The sequence below is a fragment of the Citrus clementina genome, unplaced genomic scaffold (assembly GCF_000493195.1).
Source record: "Citrus clementina cultivar Clemenules unplaced genomic scaffold, Citrus_clementina_v1.0 scaffold_5, whole genome shotgun sequence".
Lineage (NCBI taxonomy): Eukaryota > Viridiplantae > Streptophyta > Magnoliopsida > Sapindales > Rutaceae > Citrus > Citrus x clementina.
The window spans coordinates 10873464-10900614 of NW_006262201.1; the positions used below are offsets into that span (position 1 = coordinate 10873464).

General features: G+C 33.4%; 1 protein-coding gene, 1 long non-coding RNA gene and 1 pseudogene across 2 annotated transcripts; all 3 read left to right on the forward strand.

Annotated features, from left to right (window-relative positions):
* The window catches only part of LOC112097918, a 55343-nt pseudogene extending 30839 nt beyond the window's left edge, over nt 1-24504 (forward strand).
* Nucleotides 22815-23487, forward strand: LOC112098456. The gene is made up of 3 exons (XR_002905560.1): nt 22815-22849; nt 23182-23280; nt 23383-23487. It is a non-coding gene; the product is annotated as an uncharacterized LOC112098456 (long non-coding RNA).
* Nucleotides 24505-25356: 852 nt separating the features above from the next.
* Nucleotides 25357-26595, forward strand: LOC112098453 (elongation of fatty acids protein 3-like). Its single transcript, XM_024184852.1, has one exon. It carries the CDS (start codon nt 25451-25453, stop codon nt 26267-26269), a length of 819 nt encoding a protein of 272 aa, XP_024040620.1. The 5' UTR covers nt 25357-25450; the 3' UTR covers nt 26270-26595.
* The last annotated feature ends 556 nt before the right edge of the window (nt 26596-27151 follow it).

Below are 27151 nucleotides of genomic sequence, written 5' to 3' on the forward strand. Positions count from 1 at the left end.
AAATCGGAGATATGTCTGGGTCGGGTTTTCCGGGTCAGTTTGACAGCTTCCTCTATCCCTCTCCCCCATAAAACATTACCCAGCTTCCTCTTATTATTATTATTATTTTTCACATACGTTACAGAACATTAATGAGAGATGTTTAGTAAGGACTATATTGATATTTCGATGAGTAGTAAAAATTAATGTTAAAATTTTATAGACGAGTGTATAGTAAGATGCTCAAAGTATTAGAACATACATAAATAATCCCAGCTCTAATAAATTTTATCCCTTCAGCAAAACATATCGATAAAGTATACAAAAGCACAAGGCATGAGTACATGTCAATAACAAATGAAAGTAATTAAGATAAAGAATATGCTTTATTTCCTTTTATTTTCGTTTTTTTTTTTGGTGTCTTTTGAAAGGAGACCAACTAGATCATGCAAGAAGTTAATTTTTTTTTTAAATAAAAAAGGGAGAAATGATGGTCTTACAAAGTTCCAATATAAAGTTTATAATATAAAATTAATGATGTGACAATTAAACTAATGGAGTAAGAAGTCCCAAATAGATTATATTTTGCTAAAGAAGTCAATTCTACCAAGAATACCTCTTTCTATTGAATTTAAATGATGATTATTTTTTTATATCATAAAAGCTAAAATAATTGTGTGAGTAATTTGATTCTTTTACACTATAAAAATAAATTCAGAAAATGTTAGGGCATGTTCTGTATTTTATTTTTAAATTCATATTATGAGAATGAAAATGGTGTTTTCAAGTTTATAAAATTTCAATTGAAATATGTGTTTGTTATTATTTTATTTATCATATATTTTCAAAATGATAAAATAATGGATGTATTAAGCAATTTTACTACATGCAAATTATTATCTGTGTTTAAAGTTCATATAAAGCTTGTTTATTTTTCAACATACCAACTTCCAATAATAATAATAAAATTTTTGTGATATCCAATATTAACTTTTTAAATTAATTATTTTTTGTTAATGTGTCCGCTGTTCAATCGATCTTCCTACTTTCTATGCTTGAGATTAGATCATTTGCTTCAAAGATTCGAACTGGACTTATAGTAGGAAAAAGAATTTTCTTCAATATGAACTCTAATTCTCTTTTTTTATATATATATATATATAAAATCTAATTCTCCTTTCAACATTTTAACATTTTGATGAAATAAAAAATTATTGGCGAAAGATTACATGCTTCCTTACATTAGAGAACCAAACACTCAGATAGGTAGTGTAAATCTCTACTGATCGTTGGTGATTTTATCAAAATAAAATTCAATAAAATGTATAAGCACACTTAAATCCGTCCAAAAAAACATAAATGACCCAGCAAATAAAGAAAAGTACTGTGAAGTAAAAATTGAAAAGTACAATCCGTCGATCATTTGATACGTATTTTTCTTCACAGAACCTCAATTCAATAGACAAAAGCTCCTCTTAATTTTTCTTTTCTATTTAAATAAAAGAACAAACGAAATTGATTACGGAGCCATTAATTTCCAAGAATTAATAAATGAAAAGGCCCATAATTTTTGTTAACCCACCCCACTCTCAAGAAATAATTACAATAAGTTCAAATTATTTTTTAAAAATTGAAATAAAGAAGATGTAATTACAATAAGTTTGGAGATTGAATCAAATAAAATAAAATACCTAAACTATTATAAACAAGAACTCTTGATTCTTGGGGTATTTTAGTCATTTTATATTATCATGGTAAATTAGTCAAATAAAACTTATCTTAAAGCAACCTAAATGGTCAAAGACACCTAAGTTAAAAAAAAAATTATATGAATGATTTAATTTATTGATTGTCTATACGTTTTATTGATATATATATTTTAAAAATAGTATGAACGTATTACAATTATTTTCTGACAGCAAAGTAGATTTGTAAAATAAGTGGGTAGAAAATATCCCCGTCCTCAAACAAATAAATGAATTATCGGTGATGCATGCTTTTTTCCAACTTTTGTTTTTTTTTTCTTTTGGTTTTTTGTTTTTGTTTTAAATGGCATTGGCCCGACCACTACAAATTAATTAGAGAATATTTACAATTATGTATCACAGCTGTGGAGTAGAATCAGGGAAATTAAAAATGCCAAAATTATTGACGCGTGGGTTAGGCGACAATAACCATAAACATTTTTCATGTAGTGTAAGAAGAATGCAACAACTCGTTTCTTTCGGTATTTTTGCAACAAAAGTACGTTGAACAACTTCCCGGAGCAGCTGAACTCCTTTGCTGCTTGTGACTTACCATAAATCTTCAAGCCATTCAAGCTGTGCTTGAAGATGCAGAGAAGGCAAGTTGATATAAGATGGTTGCATGGAATAAGCAGGGTATCTTCCGAGGCTAGAAATTGGGCTACGAGTATTCGTTTTGGACATATAATATAGTTTCCAAGCTTGCGATGAGTCGAACCAAATGCAGAACAACCTAGGCTGTTATGCCCTGCGATTGAGCTAAAAATTTCACTTCTTTTATAGTCGTTTTTCAGTTTTAAGATATTTTTTTATTTTTCTTGATTCTTCTAGAATTTTTATCATTTTTTCTAGATGTTGGATTTAAGTGCCATCTATTTTCTTTCTCTTATTTAGATTCGAAGAATTTTATTATCATATAATATTTTGAATTTGCTTAGTTTGTTAAATTTGCTATATTTAGGCTCCTATAAATGGGATTCAAAACCCTAATTTTGTTCATTCAAATTATTCTCAATAAAACTTATTATTCAAATACTAGTTTATATTATCTAATAGCTTTTTAGTGTTTCTGCATCATCAGCTGGTATCAGAGCAAGTTCACTTGTCATCATGGTGCGACCACACAATCAAAGGAGCAACCATCCTGGAGACGATGTTCAAATATTAGGTTATCTCTTGTAAGCCATATTCATAAATGTATTGAGGGAAAGATACTTTTTTCTTGTCTTAAATGATGTGTGGGATGGACGTTATAATTAATGGGAACCATTCTTCTGTTGTTTAAAGAATGGTCTCTACGATAGTCAAATTTTGATTACTGCACGTAATCAGTTAGTAGCAAGCATGATGAGATCAACAAATCTTACCTTTCTTAAGGAATTAATTGAAGAAGAATGTTGGTAATTGTTTAAGCAGGTAGCATTTTTTGGTCAATTCTTCAAGGATCATGATCAATCGATCAAAAAGTTGCATGCAAGTGCAAAGGTTTGCCTTTTGTTGCAAAGATAATAGGGAAATTCTTACACTATAAATGACCAATAGAAGAATAGAAAAGAATTTTAGATAGTGGAATGTGGAAGGTAGAAGAGTTTGGGAAAGGTCTTTTGACTCCTTTGTTGTTAAGTTATAATGATTTATCGTCCATAGTAAAACAATATTTCTCACATTGGGCTATCTTTTCAAAAGGTTACAATATGTGTAAAGAGGAACTAATTACACTATGGATGGCTCAAAGTTACTTTAAATGTAGAAGAAGGCATTGTCTAAAGCATGGTCTCCATGAAAGTAAAAATTTGGTTTCCACACGTAATGAGTCAGTTGCATGTATGATGGGATCAAAAAATATTATCTTCATTGAGCAATTGACTGAAGAGGAATGTTGGTTGTTGTTCAAGCAGTTAGCATTTTCCGGTCGCTCTTTGGAGGATGGTGAAAAATTAGAACCAATCGGACGAAAAATTGCACGCAAGTGCAAAGGCCTGCCTCTTGCTGCAAGGTAACAGGGAATTTATAGGGGATGATAAATGCATATATAGTGGCCAAGTCGCTCATTACATTTCATCTCTCATACGAATATGATTTTGAATTTGAATTTCCATGAATAATTGTCGGGCTGGTGCAGATATTCTTAAAAGGGCATTAAGCTACCTCATGAAATTGGAAAGTTATCATTGCTTGAATGAAAGCACCATCTTCTGTTGTCAAGGCTTTCCCCACACGATGAGATTCTGTGCTTGTTATCGGCCCCTTAATTATTTATTAAATCAGGTTTTTATTATCAAGTACATCATCTTATTCACCATTTTGGCTATATATAAAGATTAAAATTTCTAACAGTTGTTTTGGATTCTTGTGTAATCAGATAATTGGGGCAAATGTCAGAATGAGGATTGTTCAGTGCTACTGGTACGGCAATGATGGTGATGGTGAGGAAGATTGTTCGCAAGCCAAATTGAGCCCTCCATTTTGTGAAATAACATCCTCAAATTTGAATTGTTGAGCACATGAAGTGATGCTAAAGCCTTAATAATAGGACCTTCCAATGAAAGTTTCATTTGAGTGAATTATGGGAGAATGAAACTTCTTGGAGTGAGTGAGAAATTAAGCATATATCAGCGATTAGTGAATGTTTTTCTTTAACATTAGTACACTCTTATTTCTTAGTAAAATTCTCTTCACGTCGTTGACTGTGACGTAGACCAAAAGCTGAACAATGTAAAATTATATTGTTATTTCCTTATGCTTGTTTTGCTATATATCATTTCTGTGCAATCAAGAATGTAATTTTGTAATTATTCAACTCTGCTTCCGCAAACATGCGGTATCTTGCAGATTTTTTTCTCCCTTTTTCTTTCTGCGTTAAAACTGCAACAAATGGAAGTGACTGGCTTGATCTTAGCTCCTGTAAAAAAGTGCTTGGGACAATGTCTTTTGTATCAGCAAGTTATCGAACATCATAATTTAAATATAGAATCCTGAGTTGCTATCGAAAATTCCAGGTGTTTCACTTCTCAGTTTCTTAAAAGCTACAAATCTTGATATATATTGACAAAGCAAACCGTCCGTGGGCTGAAATGCTTCCACGGATCAGGAAGGAATTTGGTGTTGACACTGTATGTTATGCGGATAACTACAGTTGATGATTTTTACCCAAAATTTGTCACAGTTGACAATTCACTTACAGTGTTTCCTTGTGTTATCAGGCTCTCATCTGTGAATTGAAAGATTAAGAAAGATTGATTCTAACTGACTTATGCAATTGAAGATTATGAAAAAGCATTTGCACTAAAGTTCCCAGCTTGTTTAATTTCTGTGAAGAGGCACATTCATTCTGAGTACTTGAGTTTTAGATTTCCAAGATGTGTAATTTTAGTTGCCATTGAAATATTTAGTCGCTCATTCTTAAAAATCTGTTCTAATTTTCCTGTTATTTTGGGCCATAAACAGCTTAACAAGTCTGCATGTGGTTTCTAAAGATTGATGGTTATGATAAATTGGAAGATGCTCTAAATATAACAAAAGTATATTTCTACTTGTGGTCAATTTACATTTGTTTCTTGTGTCATTATGCAGATTAATTTATTCGAATTTATCCTATCTCATTCATTTATTTTAGACAAAGTTTGAAAAAAAAAAATTATAAGTATACAATTTCCAATGGATTTGATAGAGCGGTCATCAACCATATTGATGTTATTGGAGTAGCACTGTTCTTAAGCACTGCTTTGAGGTCTCTCCCTCTCTATATACATTGATAGTCTATTCTGGTCGTACCAAATTATCCTTGTTTTAATGTTTTGTTTGTTAAACTTTGACTGGGGAATCTGTTTATTTGTCTGATAAGAGGTTAGTGTGGTTTCTATTGAAGTGTGTAGATCTATCACCAAGTATTATTTCAATTTTTCTTTACTTAATCAACTTGCATCCTTTCCAAGTCCAGATCCTTAACAATAGTGAGACTTCGCTACAGAAGTACAATTTCTCTAGTTTGACAGTTAAATACGTAAGAATGGTTTTAAATTAACTGAACTCTGAGATAGTTCTCTAAGGAAATACAAGTAGTGAATACCGTTCCAACTTTTAACTGCCTTAATATATCCATTTGTTCAGCCCTGTGCATAAAAAATCAGTAATTGCCGTCCAAATTCTTCTTTACTGCCTATATGTGTTGGACTTTGTCTATTCTTCAACTTCTCAAATGGATTTTTTGAATGTCCAATTAGGAGAAAGATCAAGGCTTGCTTGGCTACGAGTGGAAGCGGATCCGCTACTTCAATCATATGACCTTTTGAAGAAGGCTTACAACGGGGCGGCTCAGGATGTCAATGGCTCAACTCAAAAGTCCCCAAAGTGGTTGATATCAAAGAATGCCATTGTCTCTGGGCTTGGGCTCCTTGGCATCAAACAAGGGAATGTCGACTCTGTTGAAGGGGAAGCAAGGGCTCCTAAAGTGCGAAGAAAGAGGATAGTCCGGAAGAAGGTGACCGCATAAATTTCTTGGGAGTTAATCCTAGTCAATAGCCCAATTTTGCTGCCTGTCGAAGAGATACAACACGGAAGTCGTCATCAAACTCTTTTGAGACATCTAAGAACTAGTAGGGAGGTGTTTCCAGGCAAGTATAGTTCACTGATAGAGGGATTCTTTTCTTGATGTCTAAATACTATATGTGATACAACGTCGTATATTCCAATTTTTCTCCAGTTAAATTCTAGTAAGTTAGAAAAGTTAATTTTGTTCTAGCGATGAATTGTTTTGTTAGGCAGTGTTTACTTTCTGGAGTGAGAGTGAGGAGTGTGGATTCCTCCCATTCCAATGTTTACTTCAACAAAATAGGTAGGGATTGGGAATCCCACTCCGTGGGCCCCACCCATTTTTGGAGTGGGGAGTGGGAGTGGGAGTCCACTCCCACCTCTCCCTTTTCTACCCTTTATTTTTAATTTAATTTAATAAAATAAAATAATTTATAATTATATTTATTTAGATAATATTATTATATTTAACTAAATAATAATTTACATTGATTATAAGTTAAAATTACTTAAAATAATAATATTATATTAATAGATAATTAATAAATATATGCTATCTTTATTTAATAATATAATATTATTATATTTATTTTAAAAATAATATTACTATATTTATTTAATATTAATAATAATAAATAGTTCATTCTAAGAAAATATTAATTTTTTACTAAATAATATTATATTAATAAATTTAATATAATTATATAAAATAAAATAATGTTTCATTTTATATTTACCCTTCTTTTTATTAAATTTACTATAACTATATTTAATAAATATTTAAATAATATTATTATATTTAACTAAATAATAATTGGGTTTGATTCTAAGTTTAATTTACTTAAAATAATATTATTATATTAATAGAGAATTAATAATATTACTATATACAATCTTTATTTGAAAATATAATATTGTTATATTTATTTAAAATAATAGTATTGTATTTATTTAATATTAATAATTAATACTAATAAATAGTTTATTCTAAGAAAATATTAATTTCATACTATGTTAATAGTAAAAATATTTCATTTATATTGCCCTTATCAACAATTTTTAATTTATATAATTAAAATTAAAAAACTTGTGATGTTCATAATTAAGAATATTAATAATTATTATAAATTTACAAATATAATAAAATAAATGTTTATTCATTAAATATATTTTATATTAACTTTGTAATTAAAAACTATAATTCTTTACATAAGGATAAAATTGTAATTTGAGACTATTTACTCCCAATCAAAGACAAAGTAAACACATAAATTGGATTATGATCTCCATTCCAGTGCAAGTAAACAACCTACTCCCACTCCCACTCCATACTCCCAATCCTAGGATTCACACTCCTCAGGATTCCCACTCCAATCCAAAAAATAAACGCTACCTTAATAACAATAATTGCATGTTGCTTTGGAATCTTATTCACTCTCTGCAACCCAGTTAAATTGTGCAAATTCTACTGTAGATTTGTCAGAGTGTCTTTGTGATTTCTTTGATACAATTTTGATCGCAAATTTCAGTTTGAAGAATCATGTAATACCAAAAAACCATAACATGTAATTACTTGATCATACTCGACTTCCTATTTAGTACTACCGTGTTGTTAGGGATGGCAATGGGCACCGCCCGCAGCGGGTTTGCCATTACCAAACCCAAACCCGCACAAAATTTAAATTACCAAACCCACCCGCAACCCGCAGCGGATTTTAATTTTTTTACAAAAACCCACCCGCAGCGGGTTTTAACAATTACCAAACCCGCAATGGTGTCTGGCGGATTTTTTGTGGGTTTCCGTATTTAAAATCACAAATGTTTAATATATAAATTTATAATAATAACCTCAAATTTCATATAACATACTCAATTTTATATTTAAACAATGTAAATGAAAAATTAAAATTTCCACATCAATTCAACACAAATTCTCAAATTTAAGTATAAATTACACAAATCCATTTTAAAAACTCAAACTAGTATCTAAAAATAATAATTACATTTCATATTATCATTTAAAACAAGCTCCAAGAGAAGATATTCATTTCATTCACCACCATAAGCACCCATCCAACACAATGCCTATAATAATAATTAAGATTAATATTTTCAAATACTAATTCGAAGGAAAATGCCTTTAGTTGTTTTTAGATTATGACTTTAGAATAGGAGATAGGCCACATATACACATACACAACGTTGAGCCTTTGGCTATTTGGTAATTTGATTAATGACATTATTTTCTTTATACATTTTTAGATTAAAATTAAATTAAAAATATTTGGAAAAAATATTGCGGGTTTTGTGGATATCCATGCGGGTATCCACCAGATATAAGGTTAATACCAAACCCACCTGCATCCATGTGTGGGTTTTAATTTATAATACTAAACCCGCCCGCAACGGGTAAAATTACCCGCAATGGGCGGGTTTTGGCGGGTGGGTTTGGGCGGGTTTGTGGGTTTGCGGGTACAATTGCCATCCCTACGTGTTGTAGTTATAGTTATTGTGAAAAAGGAACTGAAACTATAATATAAATGTTGATCTTGTTTGTATATATGATTTTTAAATAATAATTTTGGTAAAATTAATAAATGTATTATTGATTTTTTTATACTCCCAACTTAATTTTTAAGTCACAATAATAAATATTTATTAAATACTTTGATACTATAACTTTAAAACTATGCTCCGCGGCACTCTTATCTAATTTTAATTGTACTTTCTAGCTCGATTATAGAAATCCTTACTCGATGTACTTTACCATACAAGATGTTACTTTACTTAATCTTACTCGACTTTAATTGCATATTTTATAACGAATTTTTTTTAAAAAAATTGGTCCCGATTCCAGCAAAACAGTAACTTCCATTCAAAAGGGTTCCACGTTGAGTGCATGTAATCTGCACAAGTTTGAGAAGAAATAACCAAAAAAAAAAGAAACCCACGTCCAAAGATGCCGTTGAAACAAAGGCCTAGACACTGTATCCCATCCCCTTTTACCATATTTTATAATTAAAGAGGCCGTCATTGAATTCAAAAATTATGATCCAAAATCCAAAAATAGAAGAAGAATTGGAAACATACTCGGAGTTTTAAATTGATATGAGAAAAGAATTTATCATTTTTTTAACAAAAATTTAAGCTAAGACGAAAAAATATGCCTAAAACACCCCTCACATTATCCCAAAATTTCTAAACTCCGCCATTCCTCTGACCATCATCTCTCCCAAATCAATCTTCCCCCAAAACCAGCCATGGCTTCAAATTCAATCAGCTTAACACTCCAATATTGCTTGTAAGCCACCCACAAGTCCTCAACTTCACATGGACTCAAGACCAAACCCTAGCTTCCTTCCGACACATCCTCATTCACTCCATCATTACTTACCTCTCCCTCACATCCATCCTCTACCACACATCAACATCAACATCACCATCATCATCACCTCTCATTGGACCCCACATCCTCAGACCCATCACAGCCATCCATAACATTTTTCATTTTGATGCTGAATTATCATTTCACGGGATTTGGTTTCCCTGGGTTTTGGGGTTGGTGCTTCAATACTGTGTTTAATGCTTCCCTTTTGGCCCTTTTTGTTAATTTTCATTACAAGAGCTTTGCTAAGAAAAGAAGCAGAGATGATCAAAACAACTAGTAGTTATCCTTGTTTTGTGTTTTCTTTTTTAATTTATTTGATTTTGGTTAATTATGAATGGTGGTAATGGGTTCATTGCCATTGACAGAGATGTTTCCAGTTGCCTAAACTTTGTTTTTTTCAATTTTGGTAGTACGTGTAATTTGTCACCACATTTGTTTAGTCTCTCCCTTTCAAATTCCCTCTCACACAAAAAAATTCGGATTTGTATTTTGTAAACTAACATTTTTCATTTTGTTAATAAATTAATTATTATTATCTACATTTATGTGATAGGACACATGCCACATCAATTAATATTAGATCATGAATTTTTGCAACCCCAGCAAAAAAAATTTATGAAAGATGTTTAGGTAAGGATTATTTTGGTCTTCTAAAGAGTAGATTAAAAATCAATGTTCAAAGTATTAGAACATAAATAATCCCAGCTTTAATAAAATTTTGCCACATAATGATTCTTATCTCTCAAGAGAAACATATAAATAAAATGTACAAAGTTAGAAATATAGAATGCATTAGTACATGTCAATAACAAGACCAATTAGATCATGGCATTACTTAATTTTATTTTTATTTTTTGCTTCTTTTGAAACAAGATCAATTAGTTAGATCATTGAAAAAGAAGCAGTCATACAAAGTTTGAATATAAAATTTATAATCTAAAATTAATGATGTGACAATTAACATGTTATTAACCTAGCTAATAGAGTAGGAAGTCCCAAATACACCATCTTCTGCTACAGAAATCAATCCTACCTAGAATACTTCTTTTTATTGAAATTTATGATGATTTGTTTGTTTGCATCATGAAAGTTAAAAATAATTTTGTGAGTAATTTGATTCTTTACGGTACAAAAAATAAATTCGGAAAGTATTAATTTCTCTCATACTTTTAGGGCTAAAAAATAAAAGTAAGTCTAATATATTTATTAGTTAATGATTATATATCAATCATCTCTCATACTTTTCGATCTGATCCAATCCAATCTGAATATTCTAGCCTAATCAACCCGAAACCCAATCAAGTTGATCTGAACACAAATTTACCCACTCCTAGCGGGGATCATGACCCTACAAGCTTTGAAAAATTTTGAGGTTTCGAAGTGAAATATTAAAAATTAGGTATAAAAAGACTGATTTGGCCCCTAAGCAATTAATTTGAGAATGTTACATTTTCCATTTCTCTTTTTGTCGTGACATAATAGACTAAAACGGAATCACATACTTCTTCAAATGCCCAAATGGCTTTGGCCTAATAAAGTTATATATTGACTGTGGACTAAAACAGAGCCACAACTTTTTCGAATGACCAAATGAATTAATGAGACAATGGCGTTTGCCTACCTTGATAACAAAAGTCGTCGGCCATAATCCATATAGACAAAAAAATGGTCCATACGTTAAGGTTAAATTGAAAAATATAATAAATAAATTTCATTTGTGATGAAATTCGTAATGGATTTATTACTTAGTTATCTTTCACATATTTTCTCTATAATATCATATAAGTTATAGACCACAGCATGATATTTATTGCAATTAAAATCATTGTGAAACTGATTTTATTCTTTTTTTTCTTCTCAAACAAAGTATCTAGCTAATTGCAGATGTAATAAATTACTAATTAACATTATTTTATCTGAAAAATATAATAAATAAATTGTCAGGAGATGATTTTATCTGAAATTTCACTTGCACGGTCCAGGCCACATACAAATTTGTGCTGAAATTCATAATGGATTAATATGATTGGGCGAAATTACTCTATATATCATTTCATCAATATCTATTAAACGATAAAAAATTTATTGATATTTATAATAAAAAAAATCTATCCACTAAGTCTATTCTAGATCAACAATTAATATATTATATATAACTTCAAAAGGTTCATCGGTGGATTGATCTAAGCCTTTTGTTGTAGTTTATAAATATTTTGTTGCTTATAATGTAAGAAATTTTACAGGAGCTGATGCTGAGTAGTCTGAATAAGAAAATTAATTATATTGTAAGATACTGGGTATTCATGATAAAATAAATAAATAAAAAATGAATAAAAATTTAAATCCTTAATTAATTTTTATCAAATTCTTATCAAATATTTAAAAAAGTATATAAAATCAATTAATTGATGGTATTATTAATTTTCATGATTAATATTAAATATAAATAAACAATAATGACATAAATTAAAGTCTCATAAATGGATAACTTTTTTTTCCTTAATCTTATCCCAAGTCCCAACTAAAGGAATGTGTAAATTAGGATTATTAATCCCATAATTTTAAGATTAAACTTAAATTTAGTCCCTTAGTCCAATTCAATTAAGCTTACCAAATTTGATATAAATATATAATCACAAAATTAGTCCAATTCCATACTTAATCCTAGTATCCGACCATGGCCTGATAAAATAGTTTAGGTAATATACTTTTATGACTAGGGTTGGTAGAAAAGCCCGGGCCGGCCTAGGCCCGCAGGCTTTAAGCCCGACCCGTGGTTTGAAATTATGGATAAAGGCTCGTAATTAATGAAGCCCATAACATATGGGCTCAGTTAAGGGTCTAAATGAAAAGCCTGGGCTTAAGCCCAGGCTTTATAATAAATAATATATATATATATATATTTTAAAAAAAATTGTATAATATATTATGAAATTGAAATTAAAAAAAAAATTTAAACAAAACAATAAAAAAAATCGGGCAAAGGGCAAAGGTTTTGTCACAACTCACAAAATCCCTAAATCGGTAAATCAAAATATCAAATTATTCGTGTTTCGTGAGCACCATTTCGTGAGCAGTGAGCACCTGACAAAATCTCACTCACTGTCACGGCGTCACCGTGCCGGCGTCTCACTGTTCTCGCCACCGGCAGCCAACAGTAGAGCATCTCTAGATTCCAGCAGCGTCGTCCAGCCAGCATCAGCCATCAGCGACCCACCTTCCAGCAGCAGTAGCAGCGAGCATCTCCCGCGTAAGGCCAATCCCACCGCCCAGCCACCCACCGTCCAGCCACCCAGCAAGGCAGCAACAGCATCTCCCGCGTGTCGCAGGCTCGCAGCAGTGCCTCCCAGCAATTTCCATCAACATTGGTAAGCATTTTTTTGTGTCCTCACTCCTCAGTTTCTTGATCTTTTCTTTGTCCCTTTCAGTGATCTGGGTAATGCTGCATTTGATCTTTTCAAAGTGGACTCTTTTTGATCTGTTTGTTGTTCTAAATTTTGTAATTTTTTATATGGGTTTCGGCCAGTGGAGGATTTGATTTGATTTTTTATATGGGTTTCGGCTCATTTTCTTTAAAGCTTGTAAGTGTTTGTAGGTTGTTAAGAGGATTTCAATAGTTAAAGTAGAAAGATTTGATTTGTTAGTGATTGAGATGATACCGGTTTCAATAGTTAAAGGCTGTTAAGAGGATTCCAATGATATAGAATTTATTTCCTGTCTTCAATTGCAGAGTGTTTATATTTCTCAATACTGTTTAATTTCCATATTCATATTATTTTTCTCAGCCTGTACTAAGGTGATGTCTCCATTGTATAGATACTGACATACTGTATGGAGTTCTGGACATTGTAAATTTGTTGTCCTGTCACTCCTGTGCTTGTAAATGCAGTATGCGTTTAGTGCATTTACACTTAGCTTAATTAATTTATTAATTTAATATTTTATCTCCTTTAATTTTGTATAGGTTTATAATGGAAAATGTCTCTGAACCTTCTAATTTGCCTTCAAATCTATCTGTGGAGTCGGAAAATGTTCAAGAAGAAATGCGGAGTGATAAAAAAAGAAAACAGAGGGTTGTTTCAAATTGTTGGGACCATTTTACAAAACTAAATGTTGGTAGTGTAGCAAAGGCAAAATGCAATCATTGTGGAACGGTTCTTTCTTGTGGATCGGGAACCAGTCATTTGAATAGACATACTAGACAAATTCACGGTTTTAATCAACCGACAAATAGTTTTATTAAAAAAAATTTTGAAAATTCGTAAAAGCCCAGGCCCAGCCCTAGGCCCGGCTCGCCCAATTTGAATGGGCTTTGAGAGGGCCTGGACTTTTTAAACTTTATAAGGGCCTGGTCCTGGGCTTGGCAAAGCCCGGCCCAGACCCTTAAATTGCCAACCCTATCTATGACTCACAATTTAAATAAATTTGAGAATTTATATAAGGGATGGAAAATTCACAATAATCATAACATGTGCTATCTTTTCTTCCTTTTCTTAATTAAATAAAAGAAAAAAATTAATGACAGAACCACTGCTGTGTGATATCGATGAAGTCGCATTCGCCTACCTAATATTGCGCAATCAGATAGAAAAAAGGGTCGGCTGCATGATTTTTCCAACTTTTGTCTTATTTTTCTCTTTTCCACTACAAATTAATTTGAGAATGTTATATTTTCCAATTCTCTTTTTGTCGTGACATAATAGACTAAAGCGGAATCACATACTTTTTCAAATGACCAAATGGCTTTGGCCTACCTGATAATAAAAGGAATGGATCCATACGTTAAAGCTAAATTGAAAAATATAATAAATAAATTGTCAGGAGATGATTTTATCAAAAGTTTCACTCGCACGGTCCCGACCAAATACAAATTTGTGATGATATTCATAATGAATTTATACAATTAGGCGAAACTACTCTATATAGTTTCATCGATATATATTAGACCATTACAAATATACTAATATTTATAATAAAAAAAATTTATGACTATTTTAAATCGACTGTATTATATGTGAATTCACAAGATTCATAGATAGATTGCACTGAGCTTTTTGTTGCAGTTTACAAATATTTTGTTACTAATTATCTTAAGAGCAGCAAGTAACTAAGAAATTTCACAAGTGCTGATGCTGTGTACTCTGCAGAATTAACAATGAATTATTATGAATCAGAGAAACAGGGCAGACACTGTACAATTATTGACGTGGTGGAGCAGAAAGCTAGCCCCAGACAGTGACTCATGTGGGGACTCCTTCAATTTGCAGCACAAAAGAACGTTCACATTGACATTGACTTGAGGGTAAAAATTAAATAACTCCTATGGTATAAGAAGAATGCAAACATGCTTGAATGAACATTCTCACAGAATACATAAAACCTACTTTCCTCTGAGCATTTTAGCAAGAAAAGCAATTGCATCATTTATCATTTGATCTAATATCAGAATGGCTCATGCAATCGTTTCCTCTCTCCTGGACCAGCTGAATTCCATTGCTCAAGGTCAGGTGAAAGAAAAGTTGAGGCTTGTGACGGGTGTCGAACAAGAAGTGGGTAAGCTTACCACCAATCTTCAAGCCATTCAAGCTATGCTGGAAGATGCAGAGCAGAGGCAAATGAAGCAGGACAAAGCTGTTACGTTTTGGCTGGATCAGCTCAGAGACGCATCCTACGACATGGAAGATGTGTTGGAAGAGTGGATCACTGAAACACGGAAATTGCAGCTTGATGAGGGCGGCGATGATGATGATGATGATAACGACAATGCTTTTGTTACTCTTTTGACGAAGGTATGTTCCTTCTTTCCTGCTGCCTCAAACTGCTTTGGTTGTTTCAAACAACTCAGTCTTCGTCATCATATTGCTGTCAAGATTAGAGAAATCAGTAAAAGGCTAGATGAAATTGCCACTCGAAAAGATAGGTTTAATTTTGTTGAGAATGTGAGTAACAATGTTAGGAATCCAGAGCGAGTGCGAACCATCTCCTTGATTGATGAGAGAGAGGTTTACGGTAGAGTTGAGGAGAAAAATGAGCTCTTAAGCAAGTTGTTGTGTGAAAGTAGTGAACAACAAAAAGGCCTTCATGTCATTTCACTAGTTGGGTTGGGGGGTATAGGTAAAACCACTCTTGCACAATTGGCGTATAATAATGATGAGGTGAAAATAAATTTTGAAAAAGTTATATGGGTGTGTGTATCGGACACTTTTGATCAGATTAGGGTTGCCAAAGCAATCATTGAAGATCTAGGTGAGTCAGCTTCTGGTTTAAACGAATTCCAATCTCTTATGAGCCGTATCCAGAGTTCAATTAAAGGAAAAAAAAATTTTCTTGTCTTAGATGATGTATGGGATGGGGATTACAATGAATGGGAACCATTCTTCCTTTGTCTAAAAAATGGTCTCCACGGAAGTAAAATTTTGGTTACCACACGTAATGAGTCAGTTGCACGTATGATGGGATCAACAGATATTATCTCCATTAAGCAATTGGCTGAAGAGGAATGCTGGTCATTGTTCAAGCAGTTAACATTTTTCGGTCGTTCTTTTGAGGATCGTGAAAAATTAGAACCAATGGGGCGAAAAATTGCACACAAGTGCAAAGGCTTGCCTCTTGCTGCAAAGGTAATAGGGAATCTCTTGCGCTCTAAAAGTACAGTAAAAGAGTGGCAAAGAATTTTAGAGAGTGAAATGTGGAAAGTAGAAGAGATTGGGCAAGGTCTTTTAGCTCCTTTGTTGTTGAGTTATAATGATTTGCCCTCCAATTCTATGGTAAAACGGTGTTTCTCATATTGTGCTGTCTTTCCAAAAGACTACAATATGGATAAAGAGGAATTGATTAATCTGTGGATGGCTCAAGGTTACCTTAATGCAGAAGAAGACGAAGAGATGGAGATGATTGGGGAAGAGTGTTTCAACATTTTAGCAACACGCTCTTTCTTTCAAGAATTTAAGAAAAATGCTGATGATGATATTATGAGTTGTAAGATGCATGACATAGTACATGATTTTGCCCAATTTGTAAGTAGCAAAGAATGTTTGTGGGTAGAAATTAATGGTACCAAAGAATCAGTCATAAACTCTTTTGGTGACAAAGTCCGTCACTTAGGGTTAAATTTTCAAAGAGGCACTTCATTTCCTATGTCCATTCGTGGACTTGATAGATTGCGTACCCTCCTAATTGATGATGGAAGTCTGTCTCTTAGTAGTAGCATCCTTTCGGAGTTATTTAGTAAATTGGCGTGTTTAAGGGCATTAGTTATAATGCAAGGTTTTCATCCTGAGACAAGTAGGATTAGAGAAATTCCAAAAAATGTCGGAAAATTGATACATTTAAAATATCTTAATTTGAATAGACTATGTATAGAGATACTACCTGAGACTTTGTGTGAATTATATAATTTACAAAAGCTAGATATTAGTTGGTGCCGAAATCTTAGAGAATTGCCAGCGGGGATTGGAAAGTTAAAGAACATGAGGAGTTTACTGAATGATAACACTTATTCATTGAAGTACATGCCGATAGGGATTTCCAAATTAACCAATCTTCGAACATTAAAAAAGTTTGTGGTGGGTGGAGGTGTTGATGGTAGCAATACGCGTAGGCTTGAATCTCTGAAAAATCTTCAACTCCTTCGAGAATGTGGAATAGAAGGGCTGGGTAATGTGTCCCATTTAGATGAGGCTGAGAGGTTACAACTTTACAATAAGAAAAACCTCCTTCGTTTGCGTCTTGTGTTTGGTGGAGTCTTACATGGGGAAGGCGAGAAAGATAAACAACTTCTTGAAGCCTTACAACCGCCTTTGAATGTAGAGGAATTATGGATTATGTTCTACCGAGGCAACATTTTTCCCAAATGGTTGACTTTGCTAACCAATCTAAGGAATTTAACACTTTCCTTGTGCATTAACTGTGAGCATTTGCCTCCTTTGGGAAAATTGCCTCTGGAAAAACTCAAACTATGGAAATTAAAAAGTGTAAAAAGAGTGGGTAATGAGTTTTTGGGAATAGAAGAAAGCAGTGAGGACGACCCATCTTCATCTTCATCGTCATCATCAGTTATTGCCTTCCCCAAATTGAAATCACTCGAAATTGTAGCATTGGAAGAATTGGAAGAGTGGAATTACAGGATTACGAGGAAGGAAAACATCTCCATCATGCCCCGTCTTTCTTTCTTAAAAGTTGTTTTTTGCAACAAATTAAAGGCGCTGCCGGATTACCTTCTTCAAACGACGGCACTGCAGGAACTGCGTATTTTTTCTTGTGATCTTCTAGAAGAACTGCCCATTCTAGAAGATCGCAGGACAACAGACATACCACGTCTTTCTTCCTTGCGAATTTCGGATTGCCCCAAATTAAAGGTGCTGCCGGATTACCTTCTTCGGACGACGACGCTGCAGGAATTGACAATTTGGAGATGTCTCATTCTGGAAAACCGTTATAGAGAGGGGGAAGGAGAAGACTGGTATAAGATATCCCACATTCCCCACATCAAGTGGTCGCCGTAAGATATCACTCGCCGGTAATTTCTCCTCCTCCTCTGATTTACTTCGTTGTTGCTTGCAATGAAATTAATAAAAATAATTATATTTTGAATTAAAATTCTATATAGAATCAATCATGGTATAAATATGTAAAACTTCCTAGTTATCAAATCTGTTAAACTTGTTTTCTAAAGATTAAATAATTAAAAAAAAACCAAGTGTAGTATGTTGAAATTTCTATATTTTCTTTTAAAAAATTTGTGCTCTTTTATAAAATTTGATACAACATCGTAGAAAATCCCAATGTAATTTATTTTTTAATGTACGAAAAGTTGTTATGTGTAACTTCCTGAGAGAAAAAATCTCTGTGATACATTTGCAGTAATGTTGAAAACTAAATTATCAATTTTATCTTGTATAATGATAATCGTATTTTTTTATATATAATTTATGTGACATTAATTCTTTAAAGTAATTGTGTAATTGTTTTTAGTAGTACATTAGCCCACTTTGTTTTATTTCATACGAGTTTAATTATGTTCACCAGGGATTCGAGGAAATGTCAGAACCACACTAGCAATTCACAGGTCCAATCTAATTTGGTTTTAATGATGCAGGCAGGAGAGTATTCTAAGAAAATGAAAAGTTTAGCCAAAGGATTGCTAAAATGTTCTGCTGGTAATTCACTTGCTTTATTTTATAGAATTTCATTTCCATCTTCTTCTATTGATATCTTGTTGTGAATAAACAAGAACAGAGAAGTAAATGATTGAACCACAGAGAAGTAAAGATATATCCAAATTCGATTATTATGATGATTAAAGCAAGCTCAAGCTCACGCATTGCATTTTTTATTTTATTTAGTTTATAGAATTTTCATTTCCACCTGCATTGCATTTTTATTTCATTTTTAGGTTGACGTTGAAGACTCTATGGAAAACATTGGGGTAACCAAGGATTATCACTGTGGTTATTGTGCAACGTTTGGTTGCTGGACTTTGAAGAAGGAAGTGATGGCCGGGTCTGCTCTGTTTCAATTGAGGATGGATAGCTGCCTGAAAGACATGATGATTATTATTGCATGATGTTTAGGTGCTAAGATAATCATTTATATCTTGCTTCATTCTTGGAATCATTTATCCTATATAAACATATTGAATTGTGCTAATATTATCAATTTTTTCACCTAATTTTCACTGTTGTTGTGAAAAGAATTTCAGGCTCTCAAAAGCTACAAAGCAAAGCATTTGTGGGCTGATCATATGTTTCAATTGAGGAAGGAGCTTGGTGTTGGCAATATTGTCCAGGTAACCACAGCTGATAATTTCCACAAATTTGCATTGTCAGAATACACTTTAATGTTCATGGTGTTCCTCTGTGTTATCAGGTTATCGTGGTATGTAAAGTATCATCTTTAAGGATTTGTAATAGACTTTGCATTAAACTTAGTTGTCACCAGCTCCTGCAATTGCTCACTCATTCAAGAGTACTTCAAAATTAGATTTTCAAGGTTTGTATGTTTAGTTGTGATCAAAATGTTTAGTCACTCATTCTTAATCTTTTCTGATTTTCAAGTTCTTTAGGGTCATAAACAGTTTTCCAACTCATTCTTAATTTTTAGGTTGATTTCGAGTACCATGTTGAGGACATTCCTGAGACCAAGGATTAGGCTGGCGAAGGAACCACTACCTCTGTTGTTATTGTGCAAGGTTTGATCATTGGACCTTGAATAAGAATCCCTTACACGCATTCTGTAATTGAAGCGTTCTCTAAAGCAACAGAGCAGTTGAAGGAATAGTGATGGCCGGATCTGCTCTATCTTAATTGAAGATCTCTGTGATGTTGAGGAGCTTAAAGCAGTTGTTGCTTTTTGATTCCTGAAGACGAGTATCTAATGATTGTTAAGGCGTATTTCATGAACTTCCTTTCTTAACGAATGTTTCAATGCTGGCTGTAGTAACAATTTCATATCTTGCATCTCTCGGGTGCATCATGTTCACGGGTTTGAAAAAGCATTTGTGGTAATGCTTCAAAGCTTGTACAATGGCTGTGAAAAGGCACATTCAATTAGGTACGTTTTGGTGCGGTCTCCCAATGCTAATATTATATTTTGTATAGCAATTAAAATTTAGCTATACAATCTTAATATGCAATAAATCATTGTATACAAAGTTTTCTATTAATTATATGGTGACTGAAATTTTAATTATCATATATCAATTTAAATTTTTTTGTTACTCTCTTTTACTTTGCTTGTACAGAGTACCTGTTTTGGCTGATATGTCTAATTCGTAGAAATTCATTTCCATCGGTTTCCATTGGCTTTAGCACAAACCGAAACAGATCTCTGGGGAAAAGTTTTACTTCTTGTGATATTATGCCTTTGTTTCTTCATTCATCATATTTTTCGAATTCATGCTCTCATTCAGAGGGTAAAGCCTTTTTGATGCAGCGGAAGTTTAATGTTCAAAATATTCCGTTGATTCTAGAGAATACCGGAATAAAAGAACAACTAAATTCACGTTGATTCAAAAGAATACCGCGAACTTAGGGGTTAAGACTCGTTGATTCAGAATACCGAGAATTAACTATTCAAATACTCACAAAGAGATTTGAAAATTGAAATATTATTGAACTCAAAATTCTCTACTTGTAAAAGTTACAAAAGACACTTATTTATACTAAATAAGACTTATCCTAATATGATTAGAAAACCTATTTTAATAAGACTTATGCCTAAATTAGGAATATTATCCAAATAAGCAATACCTAAACAATAAGACTCTAAATAGGAAACCAAATTAAACTAGAATACAAATTAATTAAAATATTCCTAAATATTATACATTTAAATATAATTAGGATTTCTTCAATTTCTTGCTATGCATCATTCCCGCCAGGTTGGAGAAAATTCGTCCTCGAATTTTGTATATTGTAATCTTCAAGAATATCTTCATGTGCATAAGGATTAATTTTTAAAACAGAGCTTTGACATAGACGACGAACTTTAAATTTTCCAACTTTTGTAATAACGTCCATCCAATCACTCCAATGGCGTAAAATAAATTCTTCTATCAACAACTTCTCCAATAATGTCTTCTCATATTGTTCGTGTCGAACTTCAACATAGTTAAGGAAAAATGATTTTTTCTTATAATCCACTAACTGTTGAAAAATATCACAACTCTTTTTGTCTTCTTTCGGCAAATCAAGAGAACAATAAGAGATTGTATCAATAACTATCTCTCTCTCCTCCACAAGATCAAAAGATGGATAAACAATTACCTCTTCTCGTCCCACAATATCAAGATTCTCATCAAATTTCGGCGATTGATCCAAATCAATATTGTCTTTGTGTTGAGGATTTGTTGTAGACATGAATGGCCAATTAATATTCTCCTCGGAAGGAATAATATTGTCGAAAGGAACAAAGTTACAATTTTCCTCATTATCTTCATAACAAACATCACCGTGAACAACTTCATCAAATCCATATGCATGCTTTATGTGTAAAGATTTTCTATCTCGAATTTTCTCTAAATCTTGAGAAATTGAACGCAAAATCCTCAACATCTTAACTAAAACATCTCTCAAGATGAAATCTTCACGTCGATATTGTGATTTCATGATATAATTTTTTTCTTTTTTTTTTCCTATGCTTTTTTTTGGTGTTGTTTGGGTTTTTTTTTTTTAAACTAAACGGAAAAAAACAAAAAAGGAAAAAAGGAAAGGTTTGGTGGTAGATGGAGTTAGATTGGTGAGACCAGGTTTTGGCTCTGATACCAAGCTGATGCAGCGGAAGTTTAATGTTCAAAATATTCCGTTGATTCTAGAGAATACCGGAATAAAAGAACAACTAAATTCACGTTGATTCAAAAGAATACCGCGAACTTAGGGGTTAAGACTCGTTGATTCAGAATACCGAGAATTAACTATTCAAATACTCACAAAGAGATTTGAAAATTGAAATATTATTGAACTCAAAATTCTCTACTTGTAAAAGTTACAAAATACACTTATTTATACTAAATAAGACTTATCCTAATATGATTAGAAAACCTATTTTAATAAGACTTATGCCTAAATTAGGAATATTACCCAAATAAGCAATACCTAAACAATAAGACTCTAAATAGGAAACCAAATTAAACTAGAATACAAATTAATTAAAATATTCCTAAATATTATACATTTAAATATAATTAGGATTTCTTCAATTTCTTGCTCTGCATCACTTTTCCAGGCTGCTTTGTAGCCAAACTTTGACGCCTTTGATGCATGACTGTCATTTAGATTTTCCAAATAACTGTTAGATTGGAGAAGAATAAGAAGATACTGTTAAAAGGGTATTTAATTAGCGCCCTCTGAATTTCTTGGAGTTAATGTAGTCAATTGCCCAATTTTGCTTCAAACTCTGAGACACCTAATAAATAGTTGGAGGTGGTGGTATTCGCCTGGTGTTAATTTCCTGGCAAGTATAGTTCACAGATAGAGGGGTTCTTTTCTTGATGTCTAATTACCGTATGTGATACAACATCGTGTATTCCAATTTTTCTCCAGTTAAATTTTAATACGTTAGAAAAGTTAATTTTTTTTTAGCAATGAATTGTTTTCTTAATAATAATAATTGCCATGTTCCTCTGAAGTCTTATTAATACCAGACCACCAACTACTAGGTTCATCTCTCGTTCACTTCCTCAGGGAATCTCGAGGGCATTCATTGGCAGGTAGTCTTTCTTGTTGAGCTCCTGGAATTACTTTTAATTTATCATTTGTTGGGTTTTGCTTTTTGATTGCTTTGGGATTTGTGTTATTATCGCTTTGTCGCTCATTAATCTTGGCTGTTTTGAATCTGTGTTGGATTTAGAAGTTTGGAGTTGAAAACAGTTAAAGCTTAGACTAGTAGAAGAGATTTATACATTCATTTATCTTGGACAAAGTTTTTGGGGGAAAAAAAAATTATAAGTATACACTTTCCAATGGTTCGGTGATGTTTGATTGGTTTAAAGATGTTGGATCTCTCATCAGATTTCTTATGTATCGACTGCTGTTGCCACAGGATGCTTGCAGATCCTGCTTTTTTGTATAAACTTCTACTAGAGCAGGCTGCCACAATTGGTTGCACTGTTTTGTGGGAGTTGGAGAATCATAAGGAGAGGTGTGTTTTTTCTCTCATAACAAAGGAACTCTTCCCTTCCTTTTTATTTTCATCTTATATATTAAGCTAATAAATGTTTGCTTCTGTCGTGATGGGATAAAGCAAGAATGGGATCAGCTTAGTTTTGGTGCTTTCCTTGGACTATATGCAAACATGAGATATCAGCTATTGTGTGGATTTGATAGAGCGGTCATCAACCATTTTGATGTTACCAGGTTATCTCTCCCTCTCCCTCTTCTACGCATTTGTTTATTGATCTACATCTCTATATACATTGATAGACTATTCTGGACGTACCAAATTACCCTTGTTTTAATGTTTTGCCTGGGGAATCTGTTTATTTGTCTGATAAGAGGTTAGTGTGGTTTCTATTGAAGTGTGTAGATCTATCACCAAGTATTATTTCAATTTTTCTTTACTTAATCAACTTGCATCCTTTCCAAGTCCAGATCCTTAACAATAGTGCGACATCGCTACAGAAGTACAATTTCTCTAGTTTGACAGTTAAATACGTAAGAATGGTTTTAAATTAACTGAACTCTGTGATAGTTCTCTAAGGAAATACAAGTGGTGAATCCGGTTCCAACTTTTAAGTGCCTTAATTTACCCATTTGTTCAGCCCTGTGTGTAAACAATCAGTAATTGTTGTCCAAATTATACTTTACTGCCTATATGTGTTGGACTTTGTCTATTGTTCAACTTCTCAAATGGATTCCATGCAGGGTTCTTAATGTCCAATTAGGAGAAAGATCAAGGCTTGCTTGGCTAGGAGTGGAAGCGGATCCGCTACTTCAATCATATGACCTTTTGAAGAAGGCTTACAACGGGGCGGCTCAGGATGTCAATGGCTCAACTCAAAAGTCCCCAAGGTGGTTGATATCAAAGAATGCCAATGTCTCTGGGCTTGGGCTCCTTGGCATCAAACAAGGGAATGTCGACTCTGTTGAAGGGGAAGCAAGGGCTCCTAAAGTGCGAAGAAAGAGGATAGTCCGGAAGAAGGTGACCGCATAAATTTCTTGGGAGTTAATCCGAGTCAATAGCCCAATTTTGCTGCCTGTCGAAGAGATACAACTCGGAAGTCGTCATCAAACTCTTTGAGACATCTAAGAACTCGGAGGGAGGTGGTGGTATTCAGTGTGTTTCCTGGCAAGTATAGTGCAGTGATAGAGGGATTCTTTTCTTGATGTCTAAATACTATATGTGATACAACGTCGTATATTCCAATTTTTCTCCAGTTAAATTTTAGTAAGTTAGAAAAGTTAATTTTGTTATAGCGATGAATTGTTTTCTTAACAATAATAATGGCCTGTTGTTTTGGAATCTTATTCACTCTTGTAACCTAGTTAAATTGTGCAAAGTCTACTGCAGATTTGTCAAACTGAGTGTCTTTGTGATTGTTTTGATACACTTTTGATCGCAAGTTCAAGTTTGAATCATCTTGTAATGCCAAGAAAACCATAGCGCTATTAGTTACTAGATCGCACTCGAGTTTTTGTTTGACTTTTAACTACGAGATCAGCTTTTAGTATTAGCTGTAGTTATAATATAAACGTTAATTATGAAACTCTTACCAAATTTTAGTTGTACTTTCTAGCCCGATTGTAGAAATCCATACAAGATGCTACTCAATTTTACTTAATCTTACTCGTCTTTGATTTGTAAATTTTATGCCTAAATTTTTGTCAACAAATTGGTCCCAGTTCCAAGGTTCTTCAGCTTGGGTGATCCCAGCAAAACCATTACGTCCATTCAAAAGGGTTCCACGTTGAGTGCACGAGATCCACAAGTTTGATTGGGCAGAAATACCTGATGAAAAACCTGATGAAACCCACGTCCAAAGATGCCTTTTGTTGCGGAGGCCTAGACGCGACACCCCATCCCCTTTTACCATATTTTATAATTGAAGAGGCCATTATTGAATTTAAAAATTATGATTCAAAATCCAAAAATAGAAAAAGAAAAACAACCGTTGGAAACCACTCGAAATTTTAAGTTGATATGAGAAAAGATTTTTTCATCATCATCATTACTATTATTTCTTTTTAACAAAAATTAAGCTAAGACAACATTATATACCCAAAATACCCCTCACATTATCCCAAACTTTCTAAACTCCCCCACTCCTCTCAACATCATCTCTTCCAAATCTTTCTTCCTCCAAAAAGCAGCCATGGCTTCAAATTCAATCACCTCAACACTCCAATATTGGCTTGTAAACCACCCCAAAATCCTCAACTTCACATGGACTCAAAACCAAACCCCAGCTTCCTCCCCACACTTCCTCATTCTCTCCATCCTCACTTACCTCTCCCTCACATTCATCCTCTACCACAAATTAACGCCAACATCACCATCATCATCACCTCTCATTGGACCCCACATCCTCAAGCCCATCACAGCCGTCCATAACCTCACCCTCCTCCTCCTCTCCCTCGTCATGGCCGTTGGTTGCACTCTCTCCATCGTCCTCCATTCACCCAACCTCCGTCACACCCTCTGTTTCCCCCCCACCATTTCTGCCTCCGGTCCCCTCTTCTTCTACGCTTACATCTTCTACCTCTCCAAAATACTCGAATTCCTAGACACCCTTTTGATCATTTTGTCAAACTCCATCCAACGGCTCACGTTCCTCCACGTCTACCACCATGCAACCGTCGTCGTAATGTGCTACCTTTGGTTACAGACGAAGCAGTCTTTGTTTCCTATCGCACTTGTCACCAATGCAAGTGTGCACGTGATCATGTACGGGTACTATCTATTGTGTGTGATGGGGTTGCGGCCAAAGTGGAAGAGATTGGTCACTGACTGTCAGATTGTTCAGTTCGTGTTTAGTTTTGTTGTTTCAGTTTTGATGCTGTATTATCATTTTGCGGGATTTGGATGCTCTGGGATCTTGGGTTGGTGCTTCAATGCTGTGTTTAATGCTTCCCTCTTGACACTTTTTATTAATTTTCATTCCAAGAGCTATGCTAAGAAAAAGCAGGGATGATCAAAACAAATCGTCGTTGTGATTGTTCTCTGTGTGTGTTTTTTTTTTGTGGTTAATTATGAATGGTTGTGATCGGTTCATTGCATTTGACAGAGATGTTGAAGGGTTATGTACTGGAAAATAGAAATTAAACCAACATTATCACTATAACTGGTACATTATTACCATCACAGATCAAGATCTGAATGGACGCATAGCAGCCATCCTCAAAACCAAAGGAGGAGAAAATTGAACTAGAACAACCACCTTAAGGTGAAGAAGGCCAGAACAAGACACACATCCTCAAATCATAAGGAAGAGGTGGGTGCAACCAAAAAAAAAAAAAAGAAGAAATCAAGAATCCACTGGAGAAGGCAAGAAAGATTTTTGCCTCCGAAGATTCGGTGAGGAAGAGATGAGGAGTTTGGAGCGGAAAAGTTTTCGGAGAGATCTGCAGATTAGCTTTAAAAGTGTGTTTTAAAGAAAAAGTTGTTGAGAACTTGAGAGGATACATATGCAATCAAAACTTTACTCTTCATGTTTGTGGACTATGTGGAATGTTTATCCACTGAGTGTAATCGTGACGGTTGGATTGAGTGATTAAAATCACACGGCTGATATTAGTTGGTTCTATGTTGGAGTTGATCCAACATAGCCGGAGCCTTTAAATAAAAAACATTACAACTCATGCATCCAAGCACTTAAAGTTGGCTTGAGTGCATGGGTTGTTGTCAGTTTTCTTCCTAATTAAATTAGGTAGGGATAAAATTATCTCTTTATTAATAAGAATAAAGTAGATATCTCTCTCGATTTTCCTCTTAATTAAACTGAATAGGAGTAAAATTATCTTCTAATTAATAAGGATATACTATATATCTCTCTAATATTATGTGATGGTAGAAA